The 14,712-nt window shown below is 36.0% G+C and overlaps 2 protein-coding genes across 8 annotated transcripts in view; both read right to left on the bottom strand.

Moving 5' to 3' along the window:
• Positions 1 to 643: 643 nt before the first annotated feature.
• On the bottom strand, positions 644 to 3,005 carry LOC126059488 (oligosaccharyltransferase complex subunit OSTC-like). The gene has a single exon (XM_049855185.1). The coding sequence runs from the start codon at positions 2,880 to 2,882 to the stop codon at positions 2,463 to 2,465; it is 420 nt and encodes a 139-aa protein (XP_049711142.1). The 5' UTR covers positions 2,883 to 3,005; the 3' UTR covers positions 644 to 2,462.
• Positions 3,006 to 3,140: 135 nt separating this feature from the next.
• The window catches only part of CCAR1 (cell division cycle and apoptosis regulator 1), a 41,180-nt gene continuing 29,608 nt past the window's right edge, over positions 3,141 to 14,712 (bottom strand). For 5 of the 7 annotated variants that reach the window (XM_049855159.1, XM_049855162.1, XM_049855160.1 and 2 more), the window contains 8 exons: positions 12,698 to 12,937; positions 9,371 to 9,518; positions 6,510 to 6,592; positions 6,008 to 6,154; positions 4,983 to 5,103; positions 4,691 to 4,876; positions 3,993 to 4,198; positions 3,141 to 3,371 (listed from right to left, as the gene is read on the bottom strand). In XM_049855159.1, coding sequence (XP_049711116.1) covers positions 3,312 to 3,371; positions 3,993 to 4,198; positions 4,691 to 4,876; positions 4,983 to 5,103; positions 6,008 to 6,154; positions 6,510 to 6,592; positions 9,371 to 9,518; positions 12,698 to 12,937 — 1,191 coding nt within the window. In that variant the 3' untranslated portion in view covers positions 3,141 to 3,311. The remainder of the gene's footprint in view (positions 3,372 to 3,992; positions 4,199 to 4,690; positions 4,877 to 4,982; positions 5,104 to 6,007; positions 6,155 to 6,509; positions 6,593 to 9,370; positions 9,519 to 12,697; positions 12,938 to 14,712) is intronic. The other 2 variants (XM_049855163.1, XM_049855161.1) reach the window with 1 other exon arrangement.

Genomic DNA, 14,712 nt, shown 5'->3' on the forward strand with positions numbered 1-14,712 from the left:
AAGCCCAGTAACTCAGTTCCACAAGGTGTTTGGATATGTGTGACAAGTTTCCATAACTGTGCCCCCTAGGTGCTCTACTATATGAGTATATATGTAGCACAAACATGCATATACAAATGCCCACTACACCTATATATGCACATGGATGTACTCCCATATGCCCTCCCACACCTACACAGCACACATATTTACCTATGTATGTAACCACTTAATTTTTTGGCTGCTATTACTGTTGCAGAATTGTGTAAGTTATGGCATTAACTGTAGCTGTTCTTTTTCCTCACTTGTCTTCATTTACTTTGGTCACGTTGTGCTGACTTCCCCCATATTGTGTATTGCCTTTCCCTTCACCAGAATTAACACAGTGTCTGCTATCTATTTACTTACATAATATTATACTAAGGTATGGAGTCCTGGTAGCACAGTGGTTACAAGCTCAGCTGCTAATCAAAAACCTGGCAGTTTAAACCCACACCAGTCACTCCCTGGAGACCCCATGGGGTAGTTCTACTCTGTCCCATAGGGTCGCTATGAGTCACAATCGACTCGACAGCAACAGGTTACTATCCAGTGATTTTTCCTCCCTCCCCCTCCCATCCCTGGCAACCATCGAAGGATGTTGCTTTCTGTGCATAAACCTATTCCTGACTCTTTACAAAACTGGTTAAAAAAAAAAAAAGTGGTATCATACAACATTTGCCCTTTGGTGATGAACTTATTTCGCTCAGCATTAATGTCCTCCAGATTCATCCATGTTACATTTCTCAGACTGACTGTTACTCTTTATTGTTGTGTAGTACTCCATCTTAGGTATGTGCCACAATTTTTCCATTCATCTGTTGATGGGCACTTAGTTGTTTCCATTTTTTTTGCTATTATAAATAACATTGCAATGAACACTGTGCACGTGTCTATTTATGTCATTGCTCTTGTTTTTCTAGGATATATATCTAATAGTTGGGATTGCTGAATCATACAGTATTCCTATTCCTAGCTTTTTGAGGCAGCATCATGCCGCGTTTCATAGCAGTTATACTATTTTACAATCCCACCAGCAGTGGATAGGAGTTCCAATTTCCTCATGACCTCACCAGCATTCTTTTTTTTTTGGATCAGTGCCGCTTTTGCAGGGGTGAGATGGTGTCTCACTGCAGCTTTGGTTTGCACCTCTCTAATGGCTATGATTGTGAGCAGCTCTTCATGTGGTCGTGAGCCACCTGAATATCTTCTTTGGTGAAGTGTCTGTTCATGTCCTCTGCCCATTTTTTGACTGGATTGTCTTTTTGTTGTTGAGGTATTGAAGTTTTCTATGTACTTTAGACCCTTGTCAGGTATGTTGTTACCAAAAACTTTTTTCCTGGTCTGTAGGCTCTCTTTTTATTCCTTTGATAAAGTATTTTGATGACCAGAGTCAACCAACTCTTAAGCATCCACTAAAATTCTGAAGGAACTACACAGACTAATTAAAAAAAAAAAACAAAAATTTTTAATTAAAGAATGCTTAATTTAAGGCATCATACTGACATCTCTACTGGCTTGTACTAAACTGTACATTTGACATACACTGCTTTAAAAATAAAACCCCCAAAGTATAAGCAATAGAGGTGTTATTCTGGGAAGGCAGAACAATTAATTTAAAGCAGTAACATTAACATCAGGTCTGTCAGTTTTTCGTAAAGGCTAATATATACAACAATAGCAGTTTTCTATCGCTTTCTTAGCTTAAGTGATGAATTAAATTTTTAACAAATGTTTTTAGAGACTGATAATTAGAGAGGAATTTTTTGGTGAAAAGTAAAAAAAATTTCTGGTTCAAAAAACCTGCAAAAATTAAGCAGCATGCTATTTTATGATTTACATTAAAAAAATTCTAATTAGAAAAATGACTTCTGCTCCTTTCATACATTTTATTGTTCAGGAAACAGTCTTACACATGTATCTGAAATAATGGACTATTGCACACTGTTTAAAGGCAAAGCACCATAGGTAAAGCTGATCAGTTATTCAGAGTTCTCAGCTTATGGAATCTTGCTTCCCGATTTAACATTAATGTTTGAAAATCAGAAATGCCATTTCCAATAAATGTTATGGGGCTGTAAAAAATAATCCTTTTATTCAATATTATAGTTGTAGAAATGTAGTATGCTTTCTTTCAGAAATGAAAAACTAAGAAGAAAACGCCAGTTAACATGGTTGATTTGTCAGCCTAGGTCAGCAGGAAAAAATACTGTGATAAGCTTGTCTCTTTGATAGTACCAACAAGAAATTCTAGTCTAAGCTTTAATGAACTTCCTATGTTTTCACTAGATTCTCCTGTCTCTGCTGCTTTTCATCCTTTTCCACATTTCACATTTGAGGATTGGTACAGCCTTTAAAACTTCATTAACAGGAGCAAATCCAGTATCCACTGATTTCTTCTCAAAGGGTATTCTAACCCATCAGACGGTCCATCAGTTTCATTCTCATGAATACTCTAGCCATAAAAAACTCAACAGGACACAGACAAATCCAATGAATAGAAGAAGAAATCTATTGGGTTTTGGAATGTTTGGTGCACTGGATCGGTCCATGATTATGAAGTCTAAACTTTCCATTCTAAACAGGAAGCTGAATGCGAATCCTTCCATAATACATTGTCCATTTACTCTGTAGGCCAAGAAAGCTACTGGCCTCTGACGCCCATGTTTATCAGTCATAGAGCCAACACTTGAAGGTTCCACAATAACATCATATATTATTCCTCTGGTTATAAGGAAGTAAGACACCACCACCAGAGTGCACGCCGTCACAGCCAACGGCATGTGCACCCAGGGCAGCTTCTTCACCTTCAGGTTGGGGAATTCAAGCAATAGAAACAGGACTTGGTACAACAAAGTCTCCATGTTGGTGGAAGCAGAGGCCTACACTGAAATTTTAAAAGATAAAAAATTGAAATAAAAACCTAAAAACAATGATTCTATAAATAAAATTAAATTTTCCAGACATCTTAATAAAAGACATTTGGTAATTAAATACTACTGTGAATTAAACCGATGAACTTTATTGGGGTTAAAACTATAACAAAGTTCATCCTAAAACATTTTGCAATGCAAAATTATTTCACTCAAGGAGTGTTTAATAATTTGAATGCTAGGAATTACAGGCAATTTTGAAAAGCAGAGACTCTCACATTCATAAAACTTTATACATCTTTTGAACTAACAGATATTTATACCACTAAAATCAAACATGCATCACTTTCAAACACCGTTGTATCATGATTTTATATATTACATATTTAAACACAATTCCTCATCAATGCACATATTTTATCATACGCTTGCACCATTCTCTTTTGATTTCTGATCTTTATCTTCGTTCTTCACATTATCCTGTAAAACAATAGACAAGAAAAAGTCCATTTTGTTAGAGTCTTAAATATAACTAAAAAAAAAAAAAAGTAAACAGAGGTACTCCACAGACAGCTCATTTTACTGTCTATAAAATATTGGCCCTATAGTAAACTATGAAAGGAATCTCTCTCCCAACTCTGTACAGCTTGGGTTTGTGTATTTTACAAAACACTTTACAGAGTCCTGAGAGATCAGTGGTTCTGAGTAACAGCAGTATATTCCTTGCAGGGCAGTTAGATCCTTTTTTCTCCTTGGTCTCTGAATGAGACCCGGGATGATGATCCTAAGTTAGATTACAACGGCACTGAGCCACTAGATTTTTTCTAATGACAAAGAACACTAAAAAATGAATTTTGATAGCTTGGTACCAAAGATTTTCTCTGCAACACACAAACCACGCTGACATCCCAACTAAGTTCTAAGAAAACACAATCTTTTGGGAATCACTTTTGATTGACCTCATGAAGGACAGAATGCTGCCGCTATTTGCTCCTAGAAAAACCACTAAGAACTTAGTAACATTAAAATACACTAAAAATGCCACAAATACATTAAAGATTGAAACAAACTGGGAAAATGTTGAAAGTACAAAATTCCAACCTTCTTGAGAACGGTGTGGATTTCATCCATTACAGTGGATAAGTTTCTGATTGTCTTATTCAGTTGGTTTTCAAATTGCAAATTCATGTTTTCTGAAATCTTTAAATTTTCTTGTAACTGACTAAGGTCCTTTTTAACTTCTCTGAGTTCACCAGTAAGACTTTTGTTGGAATTCTCCAAGTTTAATATGGTTTTTTCATCTTCATCTGTTTAAAAAAAAAAAATCTAAAATTCACTTACTTTTTCCACGACAATTTCCAATTTAACTTTGAGGTAAAAAATATTTAAGCTAGGAAAATAAAAAGCTAATAAAATTTCGTAAAATGGCTATAAATGTTTATTTCATGAGTTACATAAAGCATACTTACAACACTCCTTTAAAGTTTCAACTAAGCATTGTTTTTACTCAAGTTCCATTTTTAGATGATTGTATAGATTAAAGAAAGTGCCAAAAACTGGTAAAAGCCAAGTGCAACAAGATGAGGATTGAGAAGAATGCAATATAACCACATAGGAACCTCAGAATGCAAATGAGGACATAAAATTAATCCCTATAAAGCTAAGGAATTTTATAACCTGAAACAGAAACGGTCAAAACTAAAATTACATATGTAGCTAGACTAAAAACTAAGGCATATATATGTGTGTTTGCACATATATACCCCAATAGGGTACTAACATCCAATGTTGTTCCTTACCTGTTTTTTCTTCTAGTAACTGCAGCTTCTGTTCTACTTCGGCTCTTACTTTTTCACTCTTTTCTAATTTTTGCAGGAGGCTTCCTACATCCACCATGGCACCATTGTAAACAATGAGGCCAACATTTTCTTCCACATCCTTTGATTCCTGTTTTACTGTTGGTGTTGGAAGTAACAACCTATTTCCTAAAACATATAAAAGATACCATATTTTTACTAAGTTATATTTTCTTCTTTAATTAACAAGAAATACATTTATAAAAAGCAAGATGTTAAAATAATAGACTCAAACCTAGCATATCTTCTTGCAATGCTTCAGACTCCTCATGGTTTTCTTCATCTTTCGAGGTGTCTGTTAATTTCCGGTAAAAGCAAGATTCACGGAGCACTACTTTATTAAGAAGCTTCTTTACCTATAATGCCAGCAAGTAAACAAAGTAAAAAGATGAAAATTCAAAGTATAAAATTAAAAAGATGAGAATTTTTTTTATTTTCCTAAAACAACATTGTTTGCCTCTGTCTAATGTGCACCGATGAACATTCATTGCAACTGTTTTCAAACTATGCTGCGTAACGTTCTAGATTTCCTGGGGGTGTAATAAGGCGCCATAAAGGAAGGCAAAGGCAGGAGTGTCAGGTATCCACACCCACTCAATTATGGCAGTTGTGCTTTTAATTTTAACTCTTTTCTTTAAAGATAAAATCCAATGAGTCACTTGAAAAAAAGTTTCATTGTTAAAAAGTGTAACAAAGATAGAAATACAGATACAATAAAATACATGTACAAGGATGTTTAACACAGCATAACTTGTACCATTCCAAAAAAACTGAAACCACCCAGCAATAGAAGACCAATTAAGCCAATGATGGTATATCTATACCATAAAATATTACGTAGCCATAAAAAGAATGAATTGGTCTCATTCATTGTCATGACAGAATATCCATAATATATTGTTGAATGAAAAAAGTTACCAATACATTATGTATAAAATAATTTTATGTTTTGTTTATTAAAAAAAAAGAAAAAACCATACATATGTGAGTTGCTTAGAAAAAGATCTAGAAAGTTATACAATGATTAGATCTGAGTACTAGAACTGGAGAAAAAGGGAAGAGTGACTTTAGCTTTTTAATTTTATATATTTTGGTATTGCTTGTTTTAAAATTATTCTGCATTGCTTTCATAGTTCAAAAGAGATCAGTAGAGATTGAAGAGCAACATAAGCACCTATGGAATTAAATACATTATTCTACTGCTTTTCAGTAGTTACTAAAAATGCTTTTCACTTCAAATAATTCACAAGATATTATTACCTGAGCCCGAGAAAGATGCAGTCCAAGAGTATAAAGTATTTCTTCCAAATCCTTTTCAAGCAGGTAACCGCAATGGCTTTGATCAAAATAAACAAAAGCCATCAAGAGATCCCTGTTAATTGTGATCATCTGAGTCTTTTCTTTTTCCTAAAGAAAATGCAGAAGTAGAAGATGTAGTATAAATATTTTTACCCCTGAAAAGTGAAAAACTGAGACTGTGTCCATATAATAGCAACAATCTGAAAAGACCTTTGCCTCACCTTAACTAGAATAAGTTGATCTGGTGAATGTACATGGGAGAAAGAAATCAGGCACACTGGCTACCTGACATAGCCGGAAATACCAAAAACAACTGATTTAATTTTCCTCTTAGTGGCAACATACAGACAGATACACAAGGACTAGTAAACTTCACGACTGTGTTATGTTTTAGTAAGTCTGGATTATGTAAGATATGGGAATTGTGACATTCTTAAGAATACGTTATTAATTCAATAAATACCTTATCTTTAGAGGGTCTCTCCTTGCAGTATCTGTTGGAATCTCTCTTGTCATCTCGCTTGTTCATTTCTTCCTCATCCCGATCTGTAAAACAAATATAACGGCAGCAAAAAATTTATTAATACAGATATTTTCAGTGACTGCTGAGACCAAAGGGGAAACCCTTGTGGCGTAGTGGTTAAGTGCTACGGCTGCTAACCAAAGGGTCGGCAGTTCGAATCCACCAGGTGCTCCTGGGAAACTCTATGGGGCAGTTCTACTCTGTCCTATAGGGTCGCTATGAGTCGGAATCAACTCGACGGCACTGGGTTTTGGGGCTGAGACCAAAAGTACTTTTCTATTACTGAAGTCTTCAAAGGATAGAATAGCAGGCTCCAAATAGCCAAAGCAATCCAGTTTGAAAACTTAATCAAAACCGTGTGGTAATGGCATAAGGACAGACACATAGACCAAAAGAACAGAAAGGAAGAGTCCAGAAATAAACCCATACATCTACGGTCAACCGATTTTCAACAAGGGTGTGAAGTCCACTCAGTGGGGGAAAGACTAGTCTCTTCAATAAATGCTACAGGGACAACTGTACATCCACTTGCAAAAGAATAAGCTGGATCCCTTGCCTCACCATACAGAAAAATTAACTCAAAATGGATCAACAACCTAAAGGTAAGAGCTATAACCATAAAAATCTTAGAAGAAAACATGGGGCTAAATTTTCAGGACCTTGGATTTGGTAATGGATTCTTAAATACAAGACCAAAAGCAAATGCAACAAAAGAAAAAACAGATAAATTAGACTTTATCAAAATTAAAAACTTCTGTGCACCAGAAGATATTATCAAGAAAGTGAAAAGACAACTTACAGAGTGGGAAAGAATACTTGGGAATATTTATCTGATAAGGACTTAATATCCAGAATATATAAAGAACTCCTACAACTTAACAACAAAAAGACAAACAACCCAATTAAAAAACAGGCAAAGGACTAGAAGAGACATTTCTCCAAAGATAGATGAATGGCTAACAGGCACACAAAAAGATGCTCAACGTCATTAGTCATTAGGGAAATACAAATTAAAACCAAAACGAAATCCCATTGCATACCCACTAGAACGGCTGTAATAAAAAAGATGAATAACGACAAGTGCTGATGAGGACAAGGAGAAATTAGACACTTCATCCACCATCAGTGGGAACATAAAATGGTGCAGTCACTGTGGAAAACTGTTTGGTGGTTCCTCAAAAAGTTAAACATAAAATCGCTACATGATCCAACAATTCCACTCCAAGGTAAATACCCAAAAGAACAGAAAGTGATGAGTGAAACAGACGGTCATACACCAGTGTTCACTGCAGCATTATTCACAATCGCCCAAAGGTGGAAACAGCCCAAGTATCTATCAAGAGATGAACAAGTAAACAAAATGTCGTATATACACCAGTGTAACAGACAGCCATAAGGAAGAATGACGTTCTAACACGTTATAACATGGATGAACCTTAAAACATTATGCTAAGTAAAATACGCCAGACATAAAAGGACAAATATTGTATGATTCCACTTACACGAAACATTTACAATAGGCACCTTCATAGAGACAAGTTTTATAAACAATTATGCAATGAACATCAGTACTGATATTTTAAAAGGTAGGATTAATTCATATTTCCAAATTTCTGTCCAGACAAAGTGTATTTATGAAGCTCCCTAGAGGAATGAAAGTGCTTGCTGTCCCCCTACTAAACTGATATTACCTTTTATTAAAAACTTAATCAATTTGATAAGTAAAAAATGGTCTCATTATCTGCTCTTCTGATTCAACATCTTTTTAGACACTAATTGGCACTGTGCATTCGTTTTTATTTTCTACCAATTCCATTTGTCTTCTGGAAAGAATGGTGTCCAGGAATCTTGACAAAATAATGAGATAATAAAAAAACAAAAGAACAACAACAAAATAAAATCACGATAACATAAGCAAACAGAAATTGGAGATACCAGGGAAACAAAAAAAGAACTGTAATCTTAAGACCAAGTCTTTACTCTTAAGACGAAAAATTTACACTTTCAAATGGATCAAACACACACATGCAGAGAACATGTAAAGCAAAATATTAACAATTATTGAATCACAGTTGTTGAACACAGGGGTGTTTACTGCACTATTCTTTCAACTTTTCTGTATGTTTGAATGTTTTCATCAATGAGAGAAAAAATACTATAATAGAAAAAAACGCAGAGATAAATCAAATATACTTTAATAATAATCCTCTTAGACTGTAGATTTAATAAAATCTCTTGTAGTTTTCTCATTTCAGAAAAAGATAATTAAAAATAAAAAAGCCACAAATTTATATGGAGACTGACAGGCATTCAACATTACAAGCCCTTTTATGGGTGACATCTGTAGTAAAACATTCTGAATGTCACCCTTATTGGTAAAGGTCTGCTTTTTAACGTTGGTGATAGGTATATGGGTGTTTGTTATTATTTGTCTTTAAACTCTGAAGTTATATGCACTCTTTTGCATGTATGATAGTTCTCATAATTAAAAACAAAACACAAGGCCCAAATTAATTTTCTAAAGAATATATTCTATGAAATAACTGGACTAGTGTGTCTTTATGACTCAGTTTAAAGACCACATCCAAGCAAGGTTTTTTTTTTCTTTCTTCAAGTTGGGTAAAAATTAATTAGGTATGGGACATATGGTATTTAATAAATGTTTTAAAGCAATCTTCTCATGTAAAAATTAAAGAATAACATAATACAACCAGATTTTCACTAGAAGAAAATGTTTCTACTGTAAATAATTAAAATGCTTAGATTTCAATGATACAAACTCAGTAAACAAAAATATTTACTTAGTCCTAAACAGAAGTCACTTTGAATGCTCATACCATCTTCTTCGTCCTCAGCTTCTTCTGCTTCCATTGGATCATATTCATCTTGATTGTTATCTTCTTCAGTTTCATCATCGTCTTTAGAATCATCTTTTCTTTTATCTTCTTTCTGTAATTTAAAATGCTTTAAAATTAACCAAAAGTCATTTCACCATACATATATATGTTAGGCTGTAGATTTTAATTTTTTTTTAAACTGTACTTTAGATGAAGGTTTACAGAACTAGTTAGTACACACACTGTTTAATGACATTGGTTAACAACCCCATGACCAACCATGCATGGGTTTCCTATTACTAGCTTTCCTGTCCCCTTCTGCCTTCTAGTCCTTGCCACAGGGCTGGTGTGCCCCTTTAGTCTCATTTTGTTTTAGGGGCCTGTCCAGTCTTTGACTGAAGGGTGAACCTCAGGAGTGACTTCATTACTGAGCTGAAAGGGTGTCCCAGGGCCATACTCTCAGGGTTTCTCCAGTTGCTGTCAGGCCTGCAAGTCTGGCCTTTCTTTTTGAGTTAGAGTTTTGTTCTACATTTTTCTCCACTTCTATTGTGATTCCTGTCAGAGCAGTCAGTGGTGGTAAGCTGGGCACCATCTAGTTGTACTGGACTCAGTCTGGTAGAGGCTGTGGTAGACATGGTCCATTAGTCCTCTGGACTAATCTTTCCCTTGTATCTTTAGTTTTCTTCATTTTTCCTTGCTCCCGAAGGTGTGAGACCAGTGGCGTATACTAGATGGCCGCTCACAGGCTTTTAAGACCCCAGACACAACTCACCAAAGCAGTGATTAGAACATTTTCTTTATAAACTATGTTGTGTCAATTCAGCTAGATGTACCCCCAAGACCATGGTCCAGGCTGTGGATATTTTTACATACATACTTGTATGAACAGCCAGTATATTTATATACATAATAGAGCGCAAAGGGGGCACAGTCATAGATGCTTCCTAGACACATCTAAACACCTTGAGGGACCAGGGTACTGGGGCTGAGGGCTGGGGACCATCTAGATCAATTGGCATAACAGTCATGGATTGAATTGTGTTCCTCAAAAATGTGGTGTCAACTTGGCTAGGCAATGATTCCCAGTATTGTGTGATTGTCTACCATTTTGTCATCTGATGTGATTTTCCTGTGTGTTATAAATCCTATCTCTATGATGTTAATGCAGCAGTCAAGAAATCAAACGACGCATTGCATTGGGCAAATCTACCGCAAAACATCTCTTCAAAGTGTTAAAAAGCAAAGATGCCACTTTAAGGACTAAGGTGCTCCTGACCCAAGCCATGGTGTTTTCAATCGCCTCATATGCATGAGAGCACTGGACAATGAATAAAGACGACCGAAGAAGAACTGATACCTCTGAATCACGGTGTTGGCGAAGAACACCGAATATACCATGGACTGCCAGAAGAACGAACAGATCTGTCTTGGAACAAGTACAGCTAGAATGCTCATCAGAACAAAGGATGGCAAGACTTTGTCTCTCATTCTTTGGGCATGTTACCAGGAGGGACCAGTCCCTGGAGAACAATATCATGCCTGGTAAAGTAGAGGGTCAGCAAAAATGAGGAAGTCCCTCAACGAGATGCACTGACAGAGTGGCTCCAACAGTGAGCTCAACCATAACAATGATTACGAGGATGGCACAGGACCAGGAAGTTTTTCATTCTGTTGTACACAGGGTCACCATGAGTTGGATGTTAATGAGGCAAGATTATAGGCAGTTATGTTGATAAGGCAGGACTCAATCTGTAAGATTAGGTTGTATCTTGAGTCAATCTCTTTTGAGATATAAAAGAGAGAAGTGAGCAGAGAGACGGGGGACCTCATACCACCAAGACAACAGCGCCAGGAGTGCAACACGTCCTTTGGACCTGGGTTCCCTGTGCTGAGAAGCTCCTAGACCAGAGGAAGAGTAATGATAAGGACCCTCCCCCATATCCAACAGAGAGAAAAAGCCTTCCCCTGGAGCTGGGACCCTGAATTTGGACTTCTAGCCTCCTAGACTGTGAGAGAATAAATTTCTCTTTATTAAAGCCATGCCCTTGTGGTATTTCTGTTATAGCAGCACTAGATAATGAAGATGATAAGCATAAAGAAAATGCTCTACATCCTACTATAGTGAGTAGCATTGGGGGTCTCAAAAGCTTGCAAGCAGCCATCTATGATACATCTACTGGTCCCATTCCATGCAGAGCAAAGGAGAATGAAGAAAACCAAGGACGCAAAGAAAATATTAGTCCAGAGGACTAATGGACCACATGAACCACAGTCTCCACCAGTCTGAACCCAGAACTAGGTGGTGCCTGGCTACCACTATGACTGCTCTGACAGGGATCATGATAGAAGGTCCAGGATGGAGCGGGATAAAAATGTAGACCAGATGATCGAATTCACAAAAAAGACCAGATTTATTGGTCTGATGGTGACTAGAAGAACCCCCGAGACTATGGCCCCCAGACACCCTGCTAACTCAGAACTGAAGCCACTCCCAAAGTTCACCTTTCAGCCAAAGATTAGACAGGTCTATAAAACAAACAATAACACACATGAGGAATGTGCTTCTTAGATCAATCAAGTATACGAGGCCAAATGGGCAACATCTGCCCAAAAGCAAAGAGGAGAAGGCAGAAAGGGACAGGAAAACTGGACAAATGGAAACGGGGAGCCCGGGGTGGAAAGCGGAGAGTGGTGATACAATGTGGGGACTGCAACCAATGTCCCGAAACAATTTGTGTATAAATTTTTGAATGAGAAACAAATTTGCTCCATAAACTTCTACCTAAAGCACAATTAAAAAAAAAAAAAAAAAAGGTAGGAACCTTAGGGGGGCAGTGAGCCTATGCTAATGGGGGAGGAGTAACTCAGAATAGGAGGGTGAGAATGGTTGCACAACTCAAAGAATGCAAGTAATGTCACTAATGGTACAGGAGAAACCAGAATTGGTGTTATGTTTTTGCTGTGTATATTCTCAACAAATGAATTATTAAAATAAAAGTCACCTTACCAAACACTGACTGAAAATGAAAAACATCAAGTTCATTAAATTTACTTGAAATAGTTTCAAAATGTAAATTTCTTATAACACACCTCAAGGATAAACGACCAGAAAAGTAGTTAGAGATGTTTATACAGACAATTTAAGGATTTAAATTTCTAATACTACACTAAAATTTTTCTGTCTGGCCTTTAAATTTTACCATTATGACAGAATTCACTGGCATCTTTTTTGCAATCTAGATGATTAAAAACTTCTAAACCAGGCTGCTGCTTACAGAAATAATTACAGACCTTCCTTTCATCTCTGTCGTCTTTCTTATCCTTATCATCGCCCGATTTTCTCCGTTTTGGTTTTGGCTCATCAGTTTCATCGTCTCTTTCTTCTTTCTTATCTTTTCTTTCTTCTTTTTTGCTCTTCTTATCCTTTTCTTTTTTGTCCTCTTTTTCAGGAAGAGATACTAATGATTTGTATATTCTGACACCAAAATCTCTTTGAAGCATTTCATTGAAAAGTTCTGCAAACAATGAAACCTATAAAAAGACACCAACGTTAACACAGCCAACTTTAACAGAAATACTGAATAAACCAGGGCTTTGAACTGGTTCTGCCCAGTTCAGTCATGGCCAAGGAAGCCACTCTGGAACAGATCTGTATTTTTTTAATTTGGGTGAACTGGAATGGTAACCAGAATGGGAAAGATTACGGGTCAAAACCCTGCTAGAAACCCCTCTTAGAAAACAAGAGCAGCATACGCATTGCACACCAAACCTCTTGGCCACTGGATTTCGCGCAAAGCTGGAAACAGCGGTGCGTCCCTCAGAGGTGACAGTGGACCACGCTGCTCTCAATGTGGGTCACTTTCTGCAGTCCAGGCAATAATCCAATCTCATGTATCAGGCTCACTATGCCTCTTCCAACCAGGGCTTCCACCTGTAATTTTTCCCATTCTGGATCACCCAAAGTTTTAAAAATTCAAGTCTCTTCTGGTTTTGCTTCATTGGCCATGACTCAATGGTTCAAAGCCCTGGAATAAATCCAGCACAGTCACCAATTTATCAAATAAAAACTAGTCAAATTTAACAATTACGTGCACTTAAAATACAGTTATAATAATTTATGTTGATGAGGTCGAGAAACCTCAAAATCTTCAAAAGAACCTTCTGAAGCTAAAAATACTATGCTTAGTATAGTTTTGGCTAAGAGTTATGAAAAATAACGGCCTTACTGTAGAAAATTTGAAAATGAGCAGAAAAAAATGATACCTACCATTCTAGCAAAATCATTAATTTTCATAATAGATGAACTTTCTTCACTTATTCAACAAACTTTTATGAAATGCCTACTATGTACCACAGACTGTTCTAGACACTAGAAACCCAGTAGTGAGCAAAGCAAATAAAAATTTCTTTCAATCAAGTGAATGGAATAAGAAAATAAACAGCAAGTAGTATGAAAAACAAGCAGGATAAGGCACATAGAGAATAACAAGAGAGAGTTTTCAGAGAAAGCCTCCCTGATCAGGTGACATTAGAAAAGTGACTTGAATGTTCTGAGGAAGTAAGCCATATGGTTATCTAAGGAGAAAAGCACTTCAGGTCAGGGGAACAATTCAAAACCCTGAGTAGTGAGCATACATTATTACTCAGGGATTCACAGGTAACAGGCTTTAGCACACTCACAAACCTAAAATTATATACTAAATTTTCTATGTGTGTATTTCTAAGCATAAGATACTTTGCTTTCAACAGATTCTTAAAAGGGTCTAGAACTTGAGAATGGTAGACCACAGCTGTAAAATATGTAATCTTTGGCAAGCTGTCAATATATTTGGTAAAACACTTAAAAAATTACAGTAATTAAACTTTTCCTAATCATAAAGAATAAATGTGATTTATCAAAATTATTTTTATAATGTATTTTTCTAATGTTCAGTTTTTACAATTTTAAATTTTAAAAAATTAGTAAAATGACCATTAAAGATGTTGAAAAATTGACATTCTCTTAACCATTAACGTAAACTAAACAAATACCTCCATTTTTGTAAGTGAATATAAAGAAGCTTATCTTTTCCCTAGTTATTTATTTTCCATAACCTAGAGATCAAAAGCAGTAATTAAAGTATGTATGACTGAAGAAAGCCTAGAATGATAATTAGAAAAGCATAATTCATTCTACATACCTTTACAAGCACTAAAAAACAAAGATATCTCCAGCTTTATCAAACCAACCTAAGATTTGTAACTTTATATGTTTTTTCTAAGTTATAGAATAGTTTCTTCTAAATTATACGCCGAAATGATGCCTA

This window comes from Elephas maximus, chromosome 16 (assembly GCF_024166365.1).
Source record: "Elephas maximus indicus isolate mEleMax1 chromosome 16, mEleMax1 primary haplotype, whole genome shotgun sequence".
NCBI lineage: Eukaryota > Metazoa > Chordata > Mammalia > Proboscidea > Elephantidae > Elephas > Elephas maximus.

What these genes read in the sequence shown, in the direction of transcription:
- LOC126059488 (XM_049855185.1), bottom strand. Translation starts at nt 2,882, where the DNA reads ATGGAGACTTTGTTGTACCAAGTCCTGTTTCTATTGCTTGAATTCCCC.